General features: G+C 47.2%; 1 protein-coding gene across 1 annotated transcript in view; it reads right to left on the reverse strand.

Moving 5' to 3' along the window:
- tsnare1 (T-SNARE Domain Containing 1) overlaps positions 1-24,411 on the reverse strand; it is a 99,228-nt gene that overhangs the window by 60,751 nt on the left and 14,066 nt on the right. The window contains exons 4-7 of the mRNA XM_030103474.1: positions 7,491-7,581; positions 7,323-7,397; positions 7,172-7,228; positions 4,624-4,776 (exon numbers count right to left, since the gene is read on the reverse strand). Of these exons, the coding sequence (XP_029959334.1) occupies positions 4,624-4,776; positions 7,172-7,228; positions 7,323-7,397; positions 7,491-7,581 (376 nt within the window). The remainder of the gene's footprint in view (positions 1-4,623; positions 4,777-7,171; positions 7,229-7,322; positions 7,398-7,490; positions 7,582-24,411) is intronic.

Consider the following 24,411-nt stretch of genomic DNA (forward strand, 5'->3'; position numbering starts at 1 on the left):
AATCCAACCAGCGAGCGGAGACTGGAGGAACTCAACAACGCAAGCACACACGCCCATTTCCATTACTGTCCTGCCAGGACCGGAGGGGGGCTGTTTGTGGGGGGTGCGGATGAGAGCATTGTTGGATGTGATAGCTCTCCCGAAGGGGACGGCATCCAGTCCCTCAGCACCTGCCTGAGAGCTGGAGATGACATTTCTCCACGCTGCTGCGACTGCAGCGCAGCACCGACGGCGGCGGCCGAACACCAATCATCCGCCGGCGCTGCCGAAATGAAGCTGTCATTGGCGCTCGCCGGGCTTCACTGTGCGGAACAGAGATTGATGCTCTCTCTATTCAGAACTGGGCTTCTTCGGTGGTGTGAGCTGATTGGAGAGGTTGATGAAGTTCAGACAGTTTCGGCGGGGCAGACATACGTCTTCATTACAGGACAGAGCCTCATAAAGGATCATCATTAGTCCTCACAGGCCGCCCTGCCGTCCCGCTGGCCTCCTGTCTCACGCCAGTCGGCTCGTCGATGGTGCGTTGAAACCCTTTCATGGAACGCCCCGGCATTAGGGAAATGTCACAGTCCTCGACATTTCCGGCTGCATGATAAGAACCAAAGCGGTGTGCTGCAGTTGACACCGAGCCATCTCTGAGAGCTCAGAAGACGCTGAAGATGCTCTCAACCGTTCCACTGGCCGGGCGTGACTGTCCCACCATCACACAGGGACAGGACACGGCTCCCCGCTGTCCCCTGAGCTGGGAGGACACCTGCTCCCTCACCTGAGCAGGGAACCCACTGTTTAACCCACACACCGGCTTCAGGAATCAAACATTACGATTCCACACACACTTCACCAGGTAGAGGAACAAACAAGTCTCTGTAAGCACCGAGTAATTGGGTAGCATTCAATATCCCGCAGCAGCATGAGGGCACTTTGGAGAAATACTAATCAGCCGCTGCAGGAGGAGGAGACGGAAGACTGTCGCATTCCAACTCGGCGTGCATCAGGGCAAAACCAGCACCGGGTGTTTCTTCTGGTGTGTTTCGGTCTGGATAGCAGCACAGCTCCTCAGACATGTGGCCGTTCTGCTGCAGGGCAGCTGGTGTGAGCCGACAGAAGTTCACCAAACAGGGTTCGAGGCGGTCTGCTGCTGCTGGAGGGCAGTATGGGAGTGAGGAGACTGAAGCCTGACCAGGACCGCCCACATCCAGACAGAGCGACAGAGCTACAGAGCTACAGAGCGACAGAGCTACAGAGCTACAGAGCGACAGAGCGACAGAGCTACAGAGTGACAGAGCTACAGAGCGACAGAGCGACAGAGCTACAGAGCTACAGAGCGACAGAGCGACAGAGCTACAGAGATACAGAGCTACAGAGCTACAGAGCTTCAGAGTGACAGAGCTACAGAGCTACAGAGTGACAGAGCTACAGAGATACAGAGCTACAGAGCTACAGAGCTACAGAGTGACAGAGCTACAGAGATACAGAGCTACAGAGTGGGTTGAGCAATTCATTGAATTTACTCATTCAGTCAGAGATAACAGACAGTGAGGTAAAGATGTCGCGGCGGCAGAAAGACATGGCTGAAGAAGTGGCCTATTGGAAGGCCAAATATGAAGATGTGAACAAGAAGCTGGAGAGAGAAACCCAGGCCAAGGAGAAGCTGCAGGACTGGTCCAAACAGGCAAAGCAGGCCATGACGGGTAATGGGGCCGAACGGATGGACGAGAGGAAGAACACGCGGGGTAGCATTCAGGGTCTTCTCAAGGACATTGAAAGACTGGATGAGATGGTGTCCGTGGCTACCAAAGGGAACCCCAACATCAGAAAGGCGAGGTGAAGAAGAAAAAACAGAGGAGAGGACTGGAAAAGAAAAGAAGAAGGGGGCAGCAAAAGACAAGAAATGTGATCCGACAGAGAACTTCCTGAGCCTCTGTGCCGCCACAGTGGCCAGCGTGGAAGCGAAGGTGGAATGCCTCATACAAGCCCTGGAGGAGTCCCCCGGTGAAGGTGAGGAGGACCACCAGGAGAACGACAGCGTCTCAGCCGACAGCACTGAGGTGGAGGTTTTGACCAGCAACATCACAGCTTTGGAGGACCAACAAAAAAAGTTGAACTCTCAGCTCAAACAGAAGGACGTCAGACTGAAAGACCAGGAGCAGCAGATTCAAGCCTTGCAAAACAGTCTGAAGTCTCAAATGGACGAGACTGAGAGGCTGCAGGAGCTGCTGGAAGTCCAGAGCTGTGAGCTGGAGGAGCAGCGGGATCACCTGGCCGGCTGTGAGACCAACTCTCCCTCCCTGGAAGAAGAGGTGCGTCGGCTCAGAGCTGCCTTAGAAATGGAGGAAGCAGCGGCAGAAAATCTGAGAAAGCAGCTTCAACACAAGACGGACGAAGTCACAGCCGTCAGGACACACCTGGACAGTCTGAAGGTCACTCAGCTGCAGGAGGCAGAAAGAGAGAGATCTGCCCTGCAGGCTGAGTACCAGCAGAGAGTCAGCCAGCTCAGGTCAGAGGTCGTCATCCTGAGACAGGAAGTCTGCTCACTCCAGCAAGCCCTCGAAAACTCCATCAAGGAGCGGCAGGTGGAGAGAGAGCAGACGGCTGCAGCCGTGAGCGCTCAGGACGAGGAGACCCGGAACAAGCTGAGCCTCCTCACGGACAGGATCTCCACCCTGACTGGAGAGAACGCTCACTCTGTGGCGACGCTCCAAAGGCTGAGGGCCGAAATGATCCAGACTGAGGCCGGGTTGACAAAAAAATGTGACGTCCTCCAAAAAGTGCTGAAGAAAGAGACCCTGGCCAACGAGGAGCTGCTGGAACAGTCCACACAGGTAGAAGAGGCCTTCTTCACTCAGAGGAGAGATGGATGGAAGAGTTCAGCAACACCACTGCAGAAATCCAGCATTTCCTCCAGAGGATCTCTGAGCTGGACCGGCTGGCCTCCGTGACGGACAGACAGAAGGCCAAGAGGAAGAAAGCAGAGAAGAAAGCCAGAAAAGAAGCTGCCAAACAGGAGGAGGAAGACAGGAAGAAGAGCAAGGTTTTGGGTGGATACGATGACCCGAAGCATTCACCCAAAAAGATCAGCTGGCTGAAAGAAAAAAGCGGCAGCCCTTCAAAGTAAAAGCAAAAAACAAACCAAAAAACACGACCTAAAACCTGAAGCCACTGCGGCAGGGCGGAGCAGACAGCGCCACCTGGGGAATGAAGAACCTACATGCTGCTGTTCAAAAATGAAGACGGTCACAGAAACAAGAGGCAAGAAACAGAAGAAAAAGTCAGACACAGAGGTTTCAAGACCTTCAGAGTGAAAACTGAGAATGAGATGGAGGAGGCTCGGGTTCACACACTGAAGGACAGAAGACCGTTCAACCTGAGCTCAACAAAATGAAAAAACTCCAAAATTTCACAAGAAGTTTTACTTTGTTCCTGCCAGCTGTTGCCGACAGGAATCTGTGTGTGTGTGAGTGTGTGTGTGTGTGTGTGTGTGTGTGTGTGTGTGTGTGCTTGTATAACACCTCCATATTCACTCTGAGCTCTGGTCAGCCATGACAGAGTCAGCAGGTGTGTGTGTTGCCATGGAGACCAGCTGCCGTCAGCATCCATGACAGTGAGTCAGTCCGTTTTCATCCAGTTGCACAGTTGAAGAAATGTGATTTGTGAGTTGAAATTGTTTTTCCATTGTGAGAGTTAGAAGTCTTTCATGGAATTATCCTGAAATGTTCATGTCTGTGGGATCGTCCATAAGGTCACAGCGAGTTTTTACAAATGTATGAACTTTAGGATTTTAGCGAGACATGAACTGTGTGACAGTGGATAAGGTTGCCTGAAGCGTCCATATGAGCGGTTCCAGCCTGTTTTTGGTTTAGCGCCACCCTGCTGTGCTGCACCTGCAGGGATCCTCAGTGGGAGCAGCTGCAGTTCACACACAGTCCGTGCACGCCTCGGTAATGAAAACACAGCTCAGAGACTGACGGGGCTGGATGCAGTGTCAGAACAGAAATAATTTCCCTCTGGGATTAATAAAGCACCGGTATTGCTGAACCATTCTATGGTTTTAACTGTTTGTTTTATTGTATCTTCTTTTGTGTGTTTTATGTGAATGTGTGACCGGTGAACTCTGGCATCTTATTTATTCATTTGAACAGAACTTTGATCCACTGCAGCGTCTTTAAATGTGCTTTAGAAATAAAGCTGGATTGGATATTCTACTGTAAATACACACACACACACACACACACACACACACACACACACACACACACACAGTGTGTCTGATGCGGCCTGGGCCTTGTTCAGGTCCTCTCCTCTCCTGCTGACACACCGCCAGCATCCAGGCCGCTGCTGGGAAACTCAGGAAGTCCTTCATCTGAAAGCAACTTCAACCTGTTTTGGCAGCTTGTCCCTCCACTGGCTGCTGGACGGGAGGAGGACACACTCCGGTCCCAGCAGCTGTCCTGGAAGTGTCCCTCCATGGACACCGCAGCTCGCTGACGGTGTGATGAGCTGCAGTCTGTTCAGCAGGTTCTCTGAGTGTTTACGGGTTCTCTATCCGACTGTTCTCATGGGAACCTTCTCATTAATTTCACTGCGAGTGGCCGGTGGGGGGGTGGGGGGGTGAAGTGTTCTGACCTCGATCTGCAGCAGCGCCTCCTCCCGCTGATGAAGCACCTCCACGTCCTCCTCGCTGATCTCGGAGAGGAAGGCCTGCTCTCCTCCGTCGGAGCCGTCTGCTTCTCCAAACAGGGGACCGTCCAGCAGCTCGGCGGACGGCGTCTGAGGACTCTGAGAGAACACACACACACACACACACACACACACAGAGCATGAGCAGAGCTGGATCCCAGGACAGACGGGAAAAGGAAAGACCCGTTCCTGTTCCTGTTCCTCATCACCATAAGGCTGTCCTGCTCTGAACGTCTTCCCGGCCGCTCACGTCTCTCTGGACAGAGGACCAGCCTCAGCCTCATTCGGTGCCTCTGTGTGGAGTTTGCATGTTCTCTTGGTGCAGTTCATGATTTCCCTGAAGCTTTTAGATCTGGTGATGAACTACTGACGTGTCGTGGCTGTAACCGCTCATTCACTCAGAAACTGATCTGGTTCCACTTTTACAATTCTTGTTTTTCTTTCGGAGGAATTAACTCGGACTGTTTAAGAAAACAACTGCTGTCTCCAAATGTCACCTGCTTTACCTGCTTTCTGACTGAAAAGCTGAGAGGAAGCGGCTGCTGGTATTATTCTGCTGCAGTGAGCGCCGATCGCTCATCACCACTGAACCAGCTGCAGTGTGTGTGTGAGGCAGGTTTTCTCCCTTCACGTCATGAGAATCACCATCGCAAAGAGGATTTCACCACACGCTTTAAAAAAGGACGTTTCAAGAGGTTTGTCCCTCAGATGTGAGCAGTTCCAGAATGAGCGTGTCTTTCGTATAAATTAAAAGGTTTCTAAAATAGTGTGTTTTCAGTGATCTGACCGATCAGTTTGATAAGAGATGACGAGAGATGACACGGGACCGTATGAGACCAGACCAGACAAGACAGGACGATTGTTCGAGACAACAGGGGTGATACGAGACAAGATTAGATGAGACGACATGAGATGAGGCCCCTGAACAGAGATATTAGGGCTGGTGAGACGAGCATTATGGAAATGACAAGTATAAATATATGAACGATCCACAGTCTGACGGCATGTGTCGTTGGGAGGGTTTTGATTTTTCAGCAGCTCGATCAAAGCCAGACAGTCACCAGAAACACTGAACACAGCACTGAAAAACTACAACGCTTTCCCTGCTTCTGTCAGTCAGACCGTCGCTGAAGTCATGAAAAGGAAGACAGACTCCACGTTTCATCCCAAGCCTCTGCTCAAAACTACAGAGAAGACCAAACACAAGCCGTGACTGTGGTAACTAAAGACCAAACAGCTGTGATGTGGAGCGCTGGGCTGGCTGAGACTGAACATCTTCCCTCTGAACCACAGGAGGAGGAGGAGACTCTTCCTCCGAGGCTGCAGCGGTGAGGAGGACCGGCCTGGGACCATCCTGGACCAGAGGCACAGCAGCTGCCTGCCGCCATGTGACTCACCACACACACACACACACACACACACACACACACACACACACACACACACACACACACACACACACACACGCTCAGTCTTGTATTTCTATCCTTGTGGGGACCGTCCATTGACTCCCATTCATGTCTAGCCCCTAACCCTGACCCTTACCCTAACCCTAACCCACACCACAACAAAGCCTAACCCTAAAGAAATGTTTTTGCACTTTTACTTTTTTCAGTAACAACAACATGGTCAAGAAAACACTGTTTCTCCTACTTAGGACCAGAAAAAGGTCCCACAAGGCACGTTGTTTCACGTTTTGCTATCCTTGTGGGGACATTTGGCCCCAACAAGGATAGAAATACGAGAACGCACACACACACACACACACACACACACACACACACACACACACACACACACACACACACACACACACACACACACACCAGTTGTGAAGCTGTTACTGCATCCCCCAGACAGACAGGAAACTGTTGAGTTCTCCTTCTGCTGAAATCTTCATTTCACTCTTTCGGCTGCTGATTACAGTCAACTCCTGTGACACAGATTAGAAGTTGTGTGGGAGACAGGCTGGTGAGGCGGAGGACGGATGGTTGGAAAATACTTTCCTAAATGCATATGTCTGACACCCAGGACGCCTGCAGTCTTTTTCCTTCCACTGACTGAAAACGCTCCTGCAGCACTAAACCACTCAGTTTTTAAAAAATGGATTTTACCCAAAGTGTTCTCTCACAATGTGTCCACTGATTAGTGAAGTACGCGCTATGTGGCCTTGCACTCAGAGGAGAGACAGAACCCGACTCCTCTCTCTCATGAAGACGGCTGAGATGGCCTGATCTGAGCTGAAGTCTCCGGCACACGGTGGTCCCCTGTGCTCACGACGGAAAACATGTCTGGTGGACTGTTGAACGTAACGATGCTTCTTAACAGTTAGAACAACGGATTATTTTCAGGAGAGACATGAGAGGAGCATGATCTGAGCTCCACGACAGCTCTTGTAAGGATGGAATGGCGTCGACACGCCACATCTCATCCTCCTGGTCTTTTCAGAATGTCAGAGAAACAGAGGGAGACTTCGCCCTCCGTCTCAGCTCACCTTCTTCTTCTCTGCCTGAGCCGGGGGGAGCAGAGCCCTGGAGCGCTGGGCAATCTTCTGAAAAAGCAGCAAATGAAGAGACGGGGTCAAGAGGACTTTCCACAGACATCACTCAGGAAACACTTAAGAGTAGAAGTTGGACATGCGATACCTTCTGCAGGTCTCCATAGCGCTGCACAGACTCCGACAGCTCAGCCTTCAGTCTGGTCAGGCGCAGACGGTCTTGCTGTGCAGCCAAACAACAGCAGCTTTAATGAGCTTAAATGTTGTTTAATCTGTGTTTTATTCTCCGGCGCGGGTGCAGGGGAGCGTAAATTACCCGTGAGGAGCCACTGATTATATCAGAGAGCTGTTTGATGAGTTGGCTGGTGCTGGTGATGACTTTGTTGGTTTGCTGCTGAGTGGAGTGTCTGGAAAAAGGAGTGAGACGACACACGGAGAACTTAGTGAAATACGGAAAGACGTGCACTCTGCACAACATTCAGATGCTATGTTCAGCTTGTTTACAGCAACACACATTCTTCCAGCGCTGAAAGTCCCCGTTGGGCTGATCTGTTGTGTGTCGTTGTGGGAATAAGCTGCTCATATAGTCTCATTTACACCAAGGCGCTCAGCAACAACACGATGAGCGAAGAGTGTTCATTCTGACAGAAAAACATTAAAAACTCAGGTTTTTTTAATCGTTTTTGGTGTCAAAGTCTTAAAAAGGTCAATTGGACTTCGGGTTGGGCGCTATGAACAAAATCTTATATCATGGTATCAGAAATTTCATATCACGGTAACGGTATGTATCACGGTATTATTTTTCCCCTGTAAATTCAAATAATTGCTTAAAAATAACCAAACTGTCTCATTTTCCTCTTGTATTTTTTAAACTCCGGTTTATATAACTTCAATTATTTAAAAAAAAAATCACAACACGGATGAAAAAAAGACCTGAGTTCTTAGCGTCACTCCCGGAGCCGCTAGTCTCTGCGTCCGCCATTCTGGCTCCACCTCTCCTGGATACGCTGGTGTTGTTTGCGAGCGCACCCTGTGCTTACCTGACCAATGAAACGCAGCGAACAAACCCCGCACCACGTCGGGTCACGCTGTGAAAATGCACAAACACACCCAAACAACTGCGCTCCAGCTGTCCTGTTAGCGAGTGCAGACGACTGAACACTGACTCAGAGAGCTGCAGACATCTGCTCTCTCTCCGGTATAAACGGTACGGCAACATTTCAACAGGTATACGCCTTTACACCGACACACGGGGTTATACCGTCATACCGCCCAGCCCTAATTGGACTTGGTGTCGGGAGCTGTTTCTTCTGCTTTGACGACGTTAGTCTTCCTGCACCTTTCAGCAAGTACTAATGAGGATACGCATGAAGTCAAATGTTTTAAAGGGGCTGTATCATGCAAAATTCACTTTTTGTATGTTTTAACCTTGTTATATAGTTATGTTCTCACCAAAAACTCCCCAAAGCATTTTTTCCTTCGTGCCTGCGTGTTTGAGCTTTCCTGGTGTTTGTGCTGCTCAGAGAGGCAGCCCCTCCCACCATGAAAATGCTCTGTTTCCCATGTTGACGTCACACGGAGAAGATGGCTCCCCTGAGCCCCCCCCCCGCAGGCCCTCGGCAATCAGCGTTGCTGCTTTTTGTATCTCCGATTACGGAGATAAACTTTAACCATCGTCTGAAAGCAACAGTCAAGCAAGAGCAAGAGTCTGAAGGGTCTGAAGGGTCTGAAGGGTCTGAAGGGTCTGAAGGGTCTGGAGGGTCTGAAGAGTCTGAAGGGTCTGAAGGGTCTGAAGGGTCTGAAGGGTCTGGAGGGTCTGGAGGGTCTGAAGGGTCTGGAGGGTCTGGAGGGTCTGAAGGGTCTGGAGGGTCTGGAGGGTCTGGAGGGTCTGAAGAGTCTGGAGGGTCTGGAGGGTCTGGAGGGTCTGAAGAGTCTGAAGGGTCTGAAGGGTCTGAAGGGTCTGAAGGGTCTGAAGGGTCTGGAGGGTCTGAAGGGTCTGAAGGGTCTGGAGGGTCTGGAGGGTCTGAAGGGTCTGGAGGGTCTGGAGGGTCTGAAGGGTCTGGAGGGTCTGGAGGGTCTGGAGGGTCTGAAGGGTCTGAAGGGTCTGAAGGGTCTGGAGGGTCTGGAGGGTCTGGAGGGTCTGGAGGGTCTGAAGGGTCTGGAGGGTCTGGAGGGTCTGGAGGGTCTGAAGAGTCTGGAGGGTCTGAAGGGTCTGAAGGGTCTGGAGGGTCTGAAGGGTCTGAAGGGTCTGGAGGGTCTGAAGGGTCTGGAGGGTCTGGAGGGTCTGGAGGGTCTGAAGAGTCTGGAGGGTCTGAAGGGTCTGAAGGGTCTGGAGGGTCTGAAGGGTCTGAAGGGTCTGGAGGGTCTGAAGGGTCTGAAGGGTCTGAAGGGTCTGGAGGGTCTGAAGGGTCTGAAGGGTCTGAAGGGTCTGGAGGGTCTGAAGGGTCTGGAGGGTCTGGAGGGTCTGGAGGGTCTGAAGGGTCTGAAGGGTCTGGAGGGTCTGCGCTTGGTGAGTTTCTCACAGGAAAAGACGTTTTTGCGTGTCTTTGTGTGTAGAGAAGCTAGAGCTAAAGAGCTAAAGCTAGCTAGCGTATTTGTTTTGAAGCTCCGATTGGTTGAAGTAGCTGTCAGTCAAAGTCCACAGGGGGAGAGGCGGGATTTCAGTGAAATGGAGCGTTTTCTCTTCCGGGTTTCAGAATTAGCTCCAGAAAATCTTTTATTTCACACAAAATGACTTTTCCTTAGCGCCAAAAATAAACTATGACCATGTTAATGCCATTTCTAGGGTTTGGACGAGCTAAAAAAGCAGGATACAGCCCCTTTAAAGTTACATGATGAGAAAATGATTACAACCAGTGTGAAGCCACTCTCGGCTGGTCAATAGAGTGGACATGAGTTACTCCACCTCTCACAAAGCTCATCAGGCACATGGGACAGCAGACCAGGACAGAACCTGCCTGAACACTGAGAGGATCGCACAACGGCTTCAAACTCAACCGCGAAAGAAGGTCGTCTCAGGAGAAGAAGGGACGCCTGAGAGAAGAAGAGAGGAGGAACAGGTGGCTGACACGGCAGTTTCCACCACAACAATCTAGATATTCATTACCGTGACGAAACATAGTGCCGCTGTCAGTGCAGGCACCAGCAGGCCACCAGGCAGGAGCGGGTTTTATCTTACTTCTAATTAGAAAAAGATGTATAGACGGCCAAAACACATTCAACAACAAACTGATTGAAACGGGAGCAAACACCAACGTTAGTCCCAGTGTTGTATTAGAGCACTGCCACACTGAATTACAAAACTCCTGGAAGTGTTTAAAATGGAAAGGGACACAGTCTATAGATCTGCATGCCAGTGTCCAAGACGTGTCCAAGTTCACCTTTGATCACAAACAGAAACAGCAGAGTGACGCGCTCCGCATTTCTCTAATGGAATGTTTTGGCAAAGGGTTCCATTCAGTCTGAGCCTCATCTAAATTCACTTCTGCACAGACCACCAGCCACATCAGGGCTTTGCTACAACCACGCCTTCATCCATTTCACCGCTACAGTAAGATCACTACAACTCGAAGGGAAAAACACTGCTGTCTGAGGCAAATATTCATCAAGCACTGAGGAACGTGACAGCTGAAAGTCAAGACAGCAGCTGTTCAACACGCCTCTGTGTCAGAAACCGCTCACCTCTTTCCACATCAAATTCATCTGATTCATCTTTTCCTCACATGAGAGATGTTATTGCTGCGTCACGTAAACCCCCCGAAGCACTGTGACATCCAGCTGGAGCCTTTTAACCCTCCACAGCAGAGCGCTTCCCTCCAGCAACTCGCCACATTTCCGCTCCTGTCTCCGGCTCCTCATGTTTTCTTTCTTTTTATATTTCTTTAAAACATCACAGGATATGTTTTTGTCCAAGAAAATCAATGTTGGAATTGGATACGTGGTTTTGCTGGAGGTTTGGACATTCCGGGAAGCAAAGCTGCTGTGACACAGTGAAGGCGGAAGGCTGCGTCAGCCCTGAGGAAGGATGGCATTGTGGGGCATGTTCAGGGGACATGCAGGCATCAGCTTTACCATCGGAACTACTGACGACGTGACGCCATCTCCAAAAAACCTCCACCAGTGGTACGGCCAGGACCCAACCTGTACTCTGTCCAGCTCCAGCAGCCCTGACACACCTTCACTGGCGGTAAGGCCGTTATAGCAGGAGGTACAACAAGGTCCTTCATGGCCCACACACTCTGCGCTTTGAGCAATCCTAAAAGTTCACAACCTGCCACACTGTACCACATGAAAAAAAAAAAAACCTTTGAAGAGGAAATGAAGATGAAGAGGAAGATGAAGATGCATCTTCCATTCCAGAGTCTGGAATTCCACATCTCTCCAGATGAAGAGCAGCCACCAGTTCCATCTGAAATCAATCCCCAGAATATCCGGAAGCCTCTCGCCATCCAGATATTCTACCCCACGATCAGTACATCAAGCTGCTTTTTCAAAACATATCCTTCAAATATTTCAGAGCAGTCAGTCGTCGTATGATCCTGGCAAAGCTCATGAGTACAGAGCTGGAGCAGTTCCTGGGTCCTGGGTCTTGTGGACTATATGTCCCTGTGTGGATTACCAGCCACCCACATGGCTTCACTCAACGGTGAATGGATGAACAACAATGGAGGATTCAGTGTCCAGAATTAAACAGTTCTTCTCCAACAAAGTGAACATTTCCTCCACTTACTACACTGTCGTCTGCATACAGGGAGAACTTGTGTTTCACACAGATACTGAGTGGACCTTTATCATGAGGAGGGACGGAGAACCCGAGCTGGAGGGACAGCAGAGTGGCCGACCATGCAAACTACAGCTTCTAATGCTTCTCCTGTTTCCATGTGGACCGTGATTCTTATTAACCTCATCATTATTTCCCATAGCTTTTCTGATCCAGATCTCATGTAAACAGGGATAAGACTGACTGCCATGGCAGCATAGAGGCAAACCAGGCAATCTTTAATCTTTGTATTGTTTGTTTTCATTTCCTTCCCCACATGTAGTAATCTGAGATTTTCTTTCCAAGTTATACAGTGTTGTACAAAAATAAAATGATTATTATAGTTGTTGCTGTATTGGTTTTTCCTGCAGCAGTTTAAAAGTGACTTTGTTCTAGAAGTCATGCGAAGGCTGCGATCCGATGACTGACCCCTGTCAGATTCCCGTGAGCGGCTCTGCTCTCAGGTTTATACGGCTGAGATTACATTTGGCCAGCGGACTGACTGAGCATTAACATCTGTGTGATAGAGGTGAGCAGTGTAACAGCCAAATCCTCTCTGTTCTCTCATGTCTCCTTTTGCAAGCCCCAGCAGGGTGAAAGGTTGAAGGTGCAGACATATTAAGAACCCTGCAGCACATCCACTGGACGGCCAGGTTAAGACGGTTATTAAATATCGATGCAGTGGGGTCACTCTGGCCTTCCTCCAGACTTGACACTCTAACGGCTGCCCCACAGAGATAGGCAGTCTCACAAACACACCTCTGCTGCTGCTCAAATATTGATCTACATGAAGCCAGTGGCTGAGCGGCGGACAGACAGGACACAGTGGATTACCCCCAGAAGCATGTCGCCATAATTCTGCATCTGTTGTGGAAACAGCCGCGACGCGGTGCTAAACAGCAGCAGCAGGTCTGGCATGCCGAGCAGGCGGATGGAGAGGAGTCAGGAACGCACACCAAGCACGAGCTCACTTTAAAAGTTTTAACAAAAAGAAAATAATTGAGTTGGACTGCAGCCAACGTCTCCTCAGACCACAAAAAAGTCTCCATGCGAGCAGGTTTTACACTGATCAGGATTTAAGCCCTTAAGGACACAGCTACTGTTTTACACTGACAGAAAATCTGTGTAACCCTGAGCTCAGATAAGATGAAATAAATATCACCAACATTAGAGGATTCTTCACAAGCCTGCGTTCAGTATCTGACCCTGCTTATCTTTCACTCAGCACTACATGCTGTGCACGTGATATCAGCTCCGACAGCAAATACATTTCATGATTAAGGAACTATTCTGCACTACATCAAGAGTCACAGAAAGTACACACACACACACACACACACAAACCAAACAGAGAGATTAACAAGTGCTAAACCTCAGCCTGATGCGTCATCGTTTAGCTGTGAAGAAGCTGCAGACATGTGAGGGATTACTGTGAAGCGACAGGCAGCTAATACTCCATCATGCTCCCCTCTGAAACAGCACCGTGCACGGAGCTGTGAGGGACTGACAAATAACTCACTTCTGTTTTCCAGACACATTTAGCGCGCCAGACTCACAACTTGATGGTTTGCTCCAGTGGCGATCCGTGGGCCACATGCAGGCCGAGGCAGGCCTGACGTGACCCTGGAGCCGCTGCAGAGTGACTTCAATTAGGCGAGGAAAGCAGTGAAAGCAGCTTTCAGCAACACTGACAATTCCAACAGCGTAGCAGACCCTGAATGCAACCCTGCAGGTAGCCTAGCAACCTGAAGCCATGGTGGACGAGCATCAGTAGAGCTAACAATAGCAGTCCCCGGCAGTCAGTGTGGACAGCAGCTCTTCCTCTCCTCAGAAACAAAGAGAGCTGCTGATGAAAGGAGGGATGTGTTTATTTCACTCATAACCTCTACACCCATTTGTCTCACTGACCGTCTCTTATGGAAGAAAGAAGTGCAGCTAGCATCCAAATCATGTTCGTTCCAAGATTGCTGGTAATTTAATGAATCCAGTGTGGCTCTCTTTTGGATGTGGATATACAATTCAGTGTTGGAAAAAAAAAAACAGATGAGTGAATGAACTCAGTGTACAGTTTCAGATTAACGGACATTCATCCTCAGTCATCCACGATATATTCATGAAATGTTTGGGAGTTGAATGAGTGTGAACGCTGACCATCGGCCTGTTTCCAGTGCCCATGATGGTAAAGAGCAGAAACAGAACCTTTCAGTTTATTTTGGGCCAAAAAAATAACATGAAAGAATCAAGACATATGTTTAAATGCTGAACTTTTACCACTGAACTAGAAAACCACCTGAAGAAAATCTAATTAACTACAAGTTCATTTCACCATGTCACCAAAAAATACATGGATACAGCCAAAGGAGGAAGTATGCAGACAAGTGACACATCTAAAGAAGTGCAAAGGCAAGAATAATGAGTATGCAGAGCCAAAAGCATCTACCAGAGCAGCAGAGACGACGACGGTTTGAAACTCATATCCAGGGACGGCTGGTATCAACGGGCCAGCAGGGCTGAGCCCTCCCAGCACAAAAAGACAGCTAACACAAAAAACATGAGAAAATTATTTTTTAAATAACTTAGAACAGATTGGGTAACGCTTCCTTTTACAGTACGGTAATTACCATGTATTAACATGGCAATTGCAAGGTAAGTACCATGCAATAAGGAGAAGTTACTGTAAAATTACCATGTAATTACAGGGTAACTATGTTGCTAATTACCTAGTACTTTTAGAGTAATTACCAAGCCAATTCCAGGCAAATACCAAGTAACTACCTGGTAGTAAGTATTAATTACTGGGTAATTATAATGTATATAGCAACTATGTCGGTAATTGCCAAGTACTTACTAAGTAATTGCTAAGTAATTACCATGTAATCATTGGGAAATGTAGACTTTTTACTAGGTATTACTAGGTACTGCTAGGTGTGTACGCTATGTATTTCCCTATTAGTCAAGTGTTTTTTACTACTTACCTGGTAACTTCTTAGTATTTCCAAGTAACTACAACATTTACCTGGTAATTACGGTTGAACTGTAGACTACTGCAAAAGGAAGTGAGGCCTGCCTCCACACTATTACCTGGTAACTACTTATTCGTTACCCAGGAACTCCAAAAATACTTACCTGGAAATTACATAGTTATTAAAGTGAATTTGTACTGTGAAAGGAAGTGAGGTCTGTTTCCATGTTATTACCTGGTAATTACTCATTTATTACCCAGTAAATAGAAAAATATTTACCTCGAAATTACATAGTTATTAAAGTGGATTTGTACTGTAAAAGGAAGTGAGGTCTGTTTCCATGTTATTACCTGGTAATTACTCATTTATTACCCAGTAAATAGAAAAATATTTACCTAGAAATTACATAGTTATTAAAGTGGATTTGTACTGTGAAAGGAAGTGAGGTCTTTTTCCATGTTATTACATGGTAATTACTCATTTATTACCCAGTAAATAGAAAAATATTTACCTGGAAATTACATAGTTATTAAAGTGGATTTGTACTGTAAAAGGAAGTGAGGTCTGTTTCCATGTTATTACCTGGTAATTACTCAGTATTTAGCCTGTTACTCGGAAACTTTCACATTACTCCACACACTTGCATCAAAAATGCAGCAAACCCCATCAGTGTGTGTGATACAGTCTCTGAACAGCACACTGTATCTGTCAGGAGATCAGAGTTTCCATCAAAAACCACCACCACCAGCCATCACATTACATTAAGATGAACGCATTATTATTACACTTCCTCACTCCAAACACCTCACTGTGACAGACATGCAAAAACAAGAGAGCTGCCAAAGATAAACATTTTAATCAAATGGAGTTCAAGTTCTTATAAAACAATTTACAAAACAGTGCACATTTTTAGCAGTCAGGCACCTTTTTTTTTTTTTAAGAAACAGAACAGATTTCTTTTGCAAAAAACAAAACACAAATAACAAGTGATAAACAATCACTATAAATCAACATTAATAAGTACACTGCTCCAGTCTTGTGAATTCACATCATGTGTTTTCTGCAGATCCGTCTACAGGAACCCTTGATCTCCGTCATCCCGAATACCCAGGACCGCCGTCGCCAGGTGTTGTCACGTTGTCCACGTCCAGACTTGTACCCCCCTCGGCGTGATGAAAACGAGGACAGCACGTCTCCACGTTTGTGTGCACCACTTAATGCGGTCCTACCCGGAACGTCGGCAGACGGTTAGTTCCGCCACTCGGTGATATTTATATTTGATTAAATTTCGGTTCTACCTCGACTGAGAGAAAGCTTATTTATGGCAGATCGTCTGCAGACACTTGGTGATATGGTGATATTTATATTTAATTAAATTTCGGTTCCTACTCTAATGAGAGAAAGCGTGTTTACGGCGGAACGTTCCGGGTAGGACCACATTAAGTGGTGCACAGATAAACGCGGAGAGAGAAAATAAGAACAAAAAACTCCGTGAAAAGAGCAAAAACAAACGGCTTACCTCCTTTACAATGTGATGCAGTCAGTGAGGTGTGTATATTTTCGTTTTTCTTGGTGTTTTATTGATTATTATAGTGGTGGTATGGAGCGCTCTGCAGCTGGTGCTGGGTGGCTGTGGTTCAGGCTTGGGTGAATGTTTCGGTTGTAATGTCGATTTCATGTGTATATTTGAAGGTTTAAAGGTATTTGTGTTTTGTGCAATGTGTATATTTGTTAATTGTGTAAGTTTCTGCTTATTAATATGTATATTTGTATGTTTTCAGCTCTCACGTTTGGGGTTTGGATGTTAAAGTGAATAAACCCTGAGCATTAAGAAGGAACTGTTGTGCTGTCCTCGTTTTCATCACGCCGAGGGGGGTACAAGTCTGGACGTGGACAACGTGACAACACCTGGCGACGGCGGTCCTGGGTATTCGGGATGATGGAGATCAAGGGTTCCTGTAGACGGGTCTGCAGAAAACACATGATGTGAATTCACAAGACTGGAGCAGCATTAATGTTGATTTATAGTGATTGTTTATCACTTGTTATTTGTGTTTTGTTTTTTGCAAAAGAAATCTGTTCTGTTTCTTAAAAAAAAAAAAAGGTGCCTGACTGCTAAAAATGTGCACTGTTTTGTAAATTGTTTTATAAGAACTTGAACTCCATTTGATTAAAATGTTTATCTTTGGCAGCTCTCTTGTTTTTGCATGTCTGTCACAGTGAGGTGTTTGGAGTGAGGAAGTGTAATAATAATGCGTTCATCTTAATGTAATGTGATGGCTGGTGGTGGTGGTTTTGATGGAAACTCTGATCTCCTGATAGATACAGTGTGCTGTTCAGAGACTGTATCACACACACTGATGGGGTTTGCTGCATTTTTGATGCAAGTGTGTGGAGTAATGTGAAAGTTTCCGAGTAACAGGCTAAATACTGAGTAATTACCAGGTAATAACATGGAAACAGACCTCACTTCCTTTTACAGTACAAATCCACTTTAATAACTATGTAATTTCCAGGTAAATATTTTTCTATTTACTGGGTAATAAATGAGTAATTACCAGGTAATAACATGGAAACAGACCTCACTTCCTTTTACAGTACAAATCCACTTTAATAACTATGTAATTTCCAGGTAAATATTTTTCTATTTACTGGGTAATAAATGAGTAATTACCAGGTAATAACATGGAAACAGACCTCACTTCCTTTCACAGTACAAATTCACTTTAATAACTATGTAATTTCCAGGTAGGTATTTTTGGAGTTCCTGGGTAACGAATAAGTAGTTACCAGGTAATAGTGTGGAAACAGGCCTCACTTCCTTTTGCAGTAGTCTACAGTTCAACCGTAATTACCAGGTAAATGTTGTAGTTACTGGGAAATACTAAGAAGTTACCAGGTAAGTAGTAAAAAACACTTGACTAATAGGGAAATACATAGCGTACACACCTAGCAGTACCTAGTAATACCTAGTAAAAAGTCTACATTTCCCAATGATTACATGGTAATTACTTAGCAATTACTTAGTAAGTACTTGGCAATTACCGACATAGTTGCTATATACATTATAATTACCCAGTAATTAATACTTACTACCAGGTAATTACTTGGTATTTGCCTGGAATTGGCTTGGTAATTACTCTAAAAGTACTAGGTAATTAGCAACATAGTTACCCTGTAATTACATGGTAATTTTACAGTAACTTCTCCTTATTACATGGTACTTACCTTGCAATTACCATGTTAATACATGGTAATTACCGTACTGTAAAAGGAAGCGTTACCACAGATTGTTTAAATGTAGGTGAAACCAAAGGCAGCAGCACCAGTCAGTCAAAAGGAAAACACAGAATCTCTAAATGGGCTGGTTTCTTACAGCCCAGCAGATACATTCATTTGGTTCTTGTCAGTGATTGACAGGTTGTCATGGTTCCCCCCCCCCCCCCCCCCCACCCCCCACCCAACCCCACCCCCCCCCCCCCCCCCCCACCCCCCCCCCCCCCCCCCCCCCCCCCCCCCCCCCCCCCGTGGTTACTGAGCATTGTGGGCTAGCTTCAGTTAGCCCACAGCCGCTGACTTTTGACCAACAGCAGCGAGTTAACGCAGCGGGGCTGCTGTTGGTGCCAGAGTTGGAAGGAGGGAGAAGAAGTTCAGCTATGGCGGCGTCAGCAGGAACCAGGTGGACTGTTTGCTTTGACTGATGCTCTTTCCATGCTGTCTGTCGAGACGGACTTCATCCAAAAGTTACCCGACTTCAACAACATGGTGATTAACCTGTTTGCATCCCAGAAAGGCGTCGATGTGAGCTTCTTTTCAGATAAGGTCGGCCCATGCTGACCTGTTGAAGGACTGAGGAGCCTTGTTTCTGCTGAGTGAAGCGTGTCTGGCTACATGTCAGCAAGCAGCTGCAGCAGGCTGGCTGCGGGCAGTCGTTGAACACGTTTGTAGTGCGTAAATGTGTGTGTGTGTGCATGCGTGTGCACGTGTGTGCGTGAGAGAGAGAGAGAGAGAGAGAGAGAGAGAGAGAGAGAGAGAGAGGCCGCACTAAAAAGTATAGTGTACCTGTAACTGATGTAACTGTGCATCAGAGGTGATGTTGCTTTAGCGGCTCTGTTAACTATTTAATCTGTATTATGCAAGCATTTGTTCGCCCCCCAACACATCTCACCACCAGCCGCCACTGCTCATATCACCAGGATTATTACTGCAAAGCATCACAGAGCAGATTCAGTATTAAGTATATGTGAGAAACAACAAATCGCATAATTAGGAACAGTTCAACTAAAACAGTGCATGATGTGGTAAATGGTTTTAATGGAACCAAAATTACATGAAATGAAAAATGAAAAACTACTTTATGAAAACAGTGAAAAAAAAAAAAAACACAAAACAAAATTCAGTCTCTGAAACTAAAATTTATTCCAGACAAAAAAACCACCTCACTAATAACTGGCCTGCATTATCACAGCACCACGTCTCTCAGAAACAGGAAGTAAGGTTGATTTGAAGACTTGACGGAGGAGTTTACTGTCAGTCGATACGACTGGAGGAAGAGCAGAAACATCAGGAGCAGCCATGGAGGAAACGAAAGAAGCCCTCGCAGTCTTCACTCTGAGCATTTGAACAGTAACTGGCTACATGGGAACAGGATGAATCTGCCTTTCTGAATGTAACCTGTGGAGTCCCTCAAGGCTCACTGCTGGTGCCAAAGCCATTGTCTGCTCACTTCACTGTTCTCTGCTGAGGAAACTTTCAGAGCAAGTTAAATTATATGAATTAAAGCTAAATTCTCAATCAAGACCAAACAGATACTTAAAAACACCTGATAAACAGATTGATTTTATCAATCCATTTCAAGCGATACCGATTATTACACTTTTTTAACAGAAATGATCCAATCTGAAGCTAATCAGTGAGTTATTACCAACAAACAGTCAGAATTTAACAATACTGGAATGTGTCTAAACACTGAATTCCAGGTTTTCCTACCAGGTGAGTCAGATTCTTTTATTAAACAACCTGGACCATCTTCAGCCAGCAAACAGCGCCGACATGCAGACAGCAGATCCCCGCATGCTGCATGTTCACCTCCTCAGAAACCTGAGGAGGTGAACTCAGACCCTGGACCAGGTCCTCTCCTCTGTCTTCTGGTTTCGATGCACAGCTCCGTTTGGAGTGAAGTTGGACTGTGAATGCAGGACAGCAGCTTCTTAAATATGAGTGAGGTGAAGATGTGCTTCATGCAGAAGCTCCTTCTCTATTATGTGTGAACACACTCTGTTTGGCCTCGTCAGTCTGCAGTTTATGTTCTATTATGTTCTCATTCTGTTGTTTTTCTTCATCATTCTGGCTCCACTGAGCTCCGACTTCACCCACACACCACCCTCCTGCTCCACCCGGAGCACATTTCTGCTTGTTCTCATGAGCTGATGCAAAACGCCGAGCTGCTCCCCTGACACGTCTCTTCAGCAAGCCTGCTCGTTTCATTTCTGAGAGCAGCCGGGTCTGTCTACTGGTCCAGGTAACGTTCAGGCCGGCGTCCAGGGCTCGCTAAGGAGTATCTGTAGGAAAACACACACTGAGGGGACAGTACTCTCGTTTACTTTGGTCCAAAATCCTTATAATCGGCTAGAGGAGTCAGTTGGACTGTAAATGACTCAAACTCCCGAGTGGATCTGATTCCCTGCAGATGGAGTTCTACCAGCAGGTTACTGGTTCTACTCATGAGCTCCTCCTATCGCGTCTGCTCATGTGAGCAGGAAACAGGAAACAGGAATTTGGAAAGTCAAAACCAAAACAAGCAGAAGAACTGGACGGTGGCTCAGAAAAACTTTTTGATAGAAATCTGAGAGAGAAAAAACCCGTTGAGAGGCGAGATGGAGGCAAATCACACAACCTGGAGTCTTCAAACAGCTCTGTGAGAGACGACCGGCTGCTGCCGGCGGGTCAGGGAGCTGTCTGAACCGGTCCAGCTGATAAAAACACACTGGGAAAGATCAGAACCTGAACTGGGACCTTGTGCGTACATCTCAGATACTGGATAACAGGCTTCAGCTGGGCTCATGTGGATGGCTTTATCATTCAGATCCATTCAATATGAGTGTTTTCAGTCGAATGAAAGAGAGGCTCACGTAAACCGAGCCACTGTGAGACGTAGCTGGTGCCATGGGGGGTCCCCCGTCGTTCTGGTTTCAGCAGATTCCCTTTAGTTTTAAAGTCAGCTTCTTCTTTGGGAGTCCCGACCATGAAAGACTGCAATCATTTCTAGTTTATGGCTTCAGCTGTGACTGGAGCTCAGTTCAGAGAGCGTTGACACATGGAGAGTGAATGAGAGGTGATGCACGGCTTTGTTTTATTCTGATATGCAGTCATGGAACAACATCCGCTGCTTTATTACTGTGAATGTTGACGTTTGTCTTCTTCCTTTTAGCTGTCCGTGACATTATATAGCCCACTGCTTGAATTCACACCATTAAATTCTGTGTTTCTCCCACAGTTTAAGCTGATGGTTTCACCCAAAATGTTTGGCTGTCGGATCCAGTGATGGCTGATGCAGAGCGGAGTGGAGCAGTGGAGCGGTACAAGAGTCCAGAGACGAAGAGATGAGCCACTTTCCACTGACTGATGAAGGGAATCCTCTCAAACCTGCAGCCATCTTCTAAAAATACAGACAAAGTTGTGGCTGAGTTGGATCATCCATGAGTCAGCAGAGGCCCCGCCCACCACTGACACGCTGTTACCAAACAATCCCAGCTCGCCCACTTGTGAGGACCTCTGCAGCATCGCTGCTCGGTGATACATCTGCTAGTCACAATCCTCCCCCACAACAAGTCCAGAGCCAGAAACAGCACGCGAAAAAATTGGAAGTGCTCACACTGTGAATTTCAATCAGTCACCTCCGCTGTGTGTTTCTCCAGCCGGTAAAGGGTGTTTGGTATTCCTCTGAGCTCTGCCAGCTATTGTGAGGGAGAGCCGAGGAGTCTGGGAGCAGCTGGCTGCAGAAGGAGGTGTGAGGGATGGAGGAGGAGGAGGAGGAGGAGGAGCTGTGCTCATGGTGAAGACGGCAGCATGAGCAGGTTCAGCAGGAAGAAACCAAAGCAGGGCGGATTCAGGCCGTTCACCTTTAGGTTCAGAAGTTAATGAGACTTTTGAAGAACTTGACAAAAGGGATTTGATTTGACTCTTCTCTTCCAGTGCTGTTTCATGGCCAATAAATATATTTTTTGTCAGTCTCTTTACTTCATTAACTGATCAACCTGCCGTACACCTCCGTTCAGCCTGCGGGAGCAGCGGGCTGGAGCTGGTCCTGGTCCCCGGGTTAGTCCAGACGAGTGAATCCAACCTGGAGCCCCCAGCACCAGGCAGAAGAAGAAATCTGGCTGATGTGATTGGTGCAAATCGAAACCGGAAGTCCCGCCCCAGCAACCGGTTAGCGGCTAACGGCTAACCACACACAACTGTGATTTAAAGTCTTTTAACCATACATCAATGAGCACCTGCTCTTCCTCACCGCTTTATGTCTGACCTCTGACCTCTGACCTCCAGACAGTTTCTAACTCTTTCTTTGAGCGTCAGCTTCTTCTGCCTGGCGCCGTTGGTTTTGTTGATTCTGCTGTTCAAAGCACTGAGCTCCACATGACGTCCTGTGGCTGCAGCAGCTGGACAGTCCACAGGTCCGGATGGACACCAGGCGATGCTGGGGGTCCAGGGTTCACCTGGAAGATCCAGGTCTGAGTTCAGGGGAGCGTTCAAACATGTAGAGATGATGAGGATTTTCCCAGAAAGTCCTGATTTGGTCTAAAATCTGGATTTTACAGGGCTGGTGTGAAAGGGCCCTGAAGTAGTGTCCGTCCAGGACTGAAGGGACAGAGGCTCAGTCTTTCTTTCTCAGTCGTCTTTTAGTTCATAAGTTTCAGGTACTTTATCATGGGTAACATATAAAGCATTGTTAGCTTACAGTGGTCAGCCTAGAGCCCAGAGCGCCCTCTCATGGCTGGAGGCCTTGCTTCATGATCATCAGATTGAATTAAACATATTTTGATAATGAGGATCAGTCAAACCAACCCACTGTGCCTTCCAGTCTGAAAAAGTACAGTCATCCAAAACTTTCCACTGCAGATTCGACGGAGGTGCTGGTCGCAGTGGCAGCTTTTTGAACAGGCTCATATCACGATTCTTTTCCAAAGTAACCAAAGTGGGTTTTGAAGCAAATGTAGTTTTTGAAGAAGCCAAACAGGAATTTGGAAGCGAATTCCAGCTAATCTATAATAATGTTTCAGGTTTGGTGGCTCCGAGGGGATTTTTAGAGTGCTTGTTGTTGTCATGGCCTCAGGAGGACAAATAAATGGCAGCACTCTCTGAACATTAACATATCCATGATTTGCATAAAAGCACAATGAGCAGATTTCTCCTCTGAAAAACAACCATCATGCTCATGTGTGAGGAGAAATGAAGCTGCATTTGTTCATCATTTGAGCCGAGCTTCAGGCTGGCTTGTATTTTATACTTCTGTGTTTAGGAGGAACCAATAGGCATAATAAACAGAATCTTTTTGGAACATGAAGCTCTTTCTTACAGAAACAAAAAGGTCCACATAAGGTTAAAGTCACCATTTTGTAACAAAGAAAACATTTCTTTGACTTCCTTGATCCAAACCTTCATGCTTCTCATTAAAGCTTGTTTGCTGGCAGCACGATTCCCTGTGCCCGACCTGCTGCGCCTGCTACAAAACACATTAATGGGACATGTATATTCAGATTTATGTTTCCCTGCTGCCTGCTAAACACCTCTGCATACTCCAGGAGAGTGCAATCCACAACCCTGACCACCAGCACGGTGAAATCATCCCGTCCCGGTGCAACGGGAGCGTTGCGGTACGGGTGACATTTAAGCGTGCGCTCCACTGAGCGAACACCTACTGTTTGTTGCACAGAGCTGTGCTCTGATGTGGGCTGGAGAGGCAGAGCGAAGCCTGCCTGTTGTGTAAGCATGGAGGAGGACGAGGTGGAGAGCTGCAACACACACTCACCATCTGAGTCTGGGACCACGTCCAGGACTTTTCCCGTCCCTGTTCCCTGGTGTCACCCACAGCGCCTGATGAAGCTGACCACAGTCATCCTCTCAACAGTGTGAGACTCCTCCAGCTGCTCCAGCTGCTCCAGCTGCTCCAGCTGCTCCAGCTGCTCCAGCCTCCTCACTCTGGACTGACATTCTGCTCTGGGCAGCCATGTTGAGACCTCATCAGGCAGGCTTACCACAAGTAGAGCCACTATAGAGGAGATGTAGAGTCACTATAGAGGAGATGTAGAGTCACTATAGAGCAGCTGTAGAGTCACTATAGAGCAGCTGTAGAGTCACTATAGAGGAGATGTAGAGTCACTATAGAGGAGCTGTAGAGTCACTATAGAGGAGATGTAGAGTCACTATAGAGCAGCTGTAGAGTCACTATAGAGGAGATGTAGAGTCACTATAGAGCAGCTGTAGAGTCACTATAGAGCAGCTGTAGAGTCACTATA

Source organism: Salarias fasciatus, chromosome 11 (genome assembly GCF_902148845.1).
Source record: "Salarias fasciatus chromosome 11, fSalaFa1.1, whole genome shotgun sequence".
Lineage (NCBI taxonomy): Eukaryota > Metazoa > Chordata > Actinopteri > Blenniiformes > Blenniidae > Salarias > Salarias fasciatus.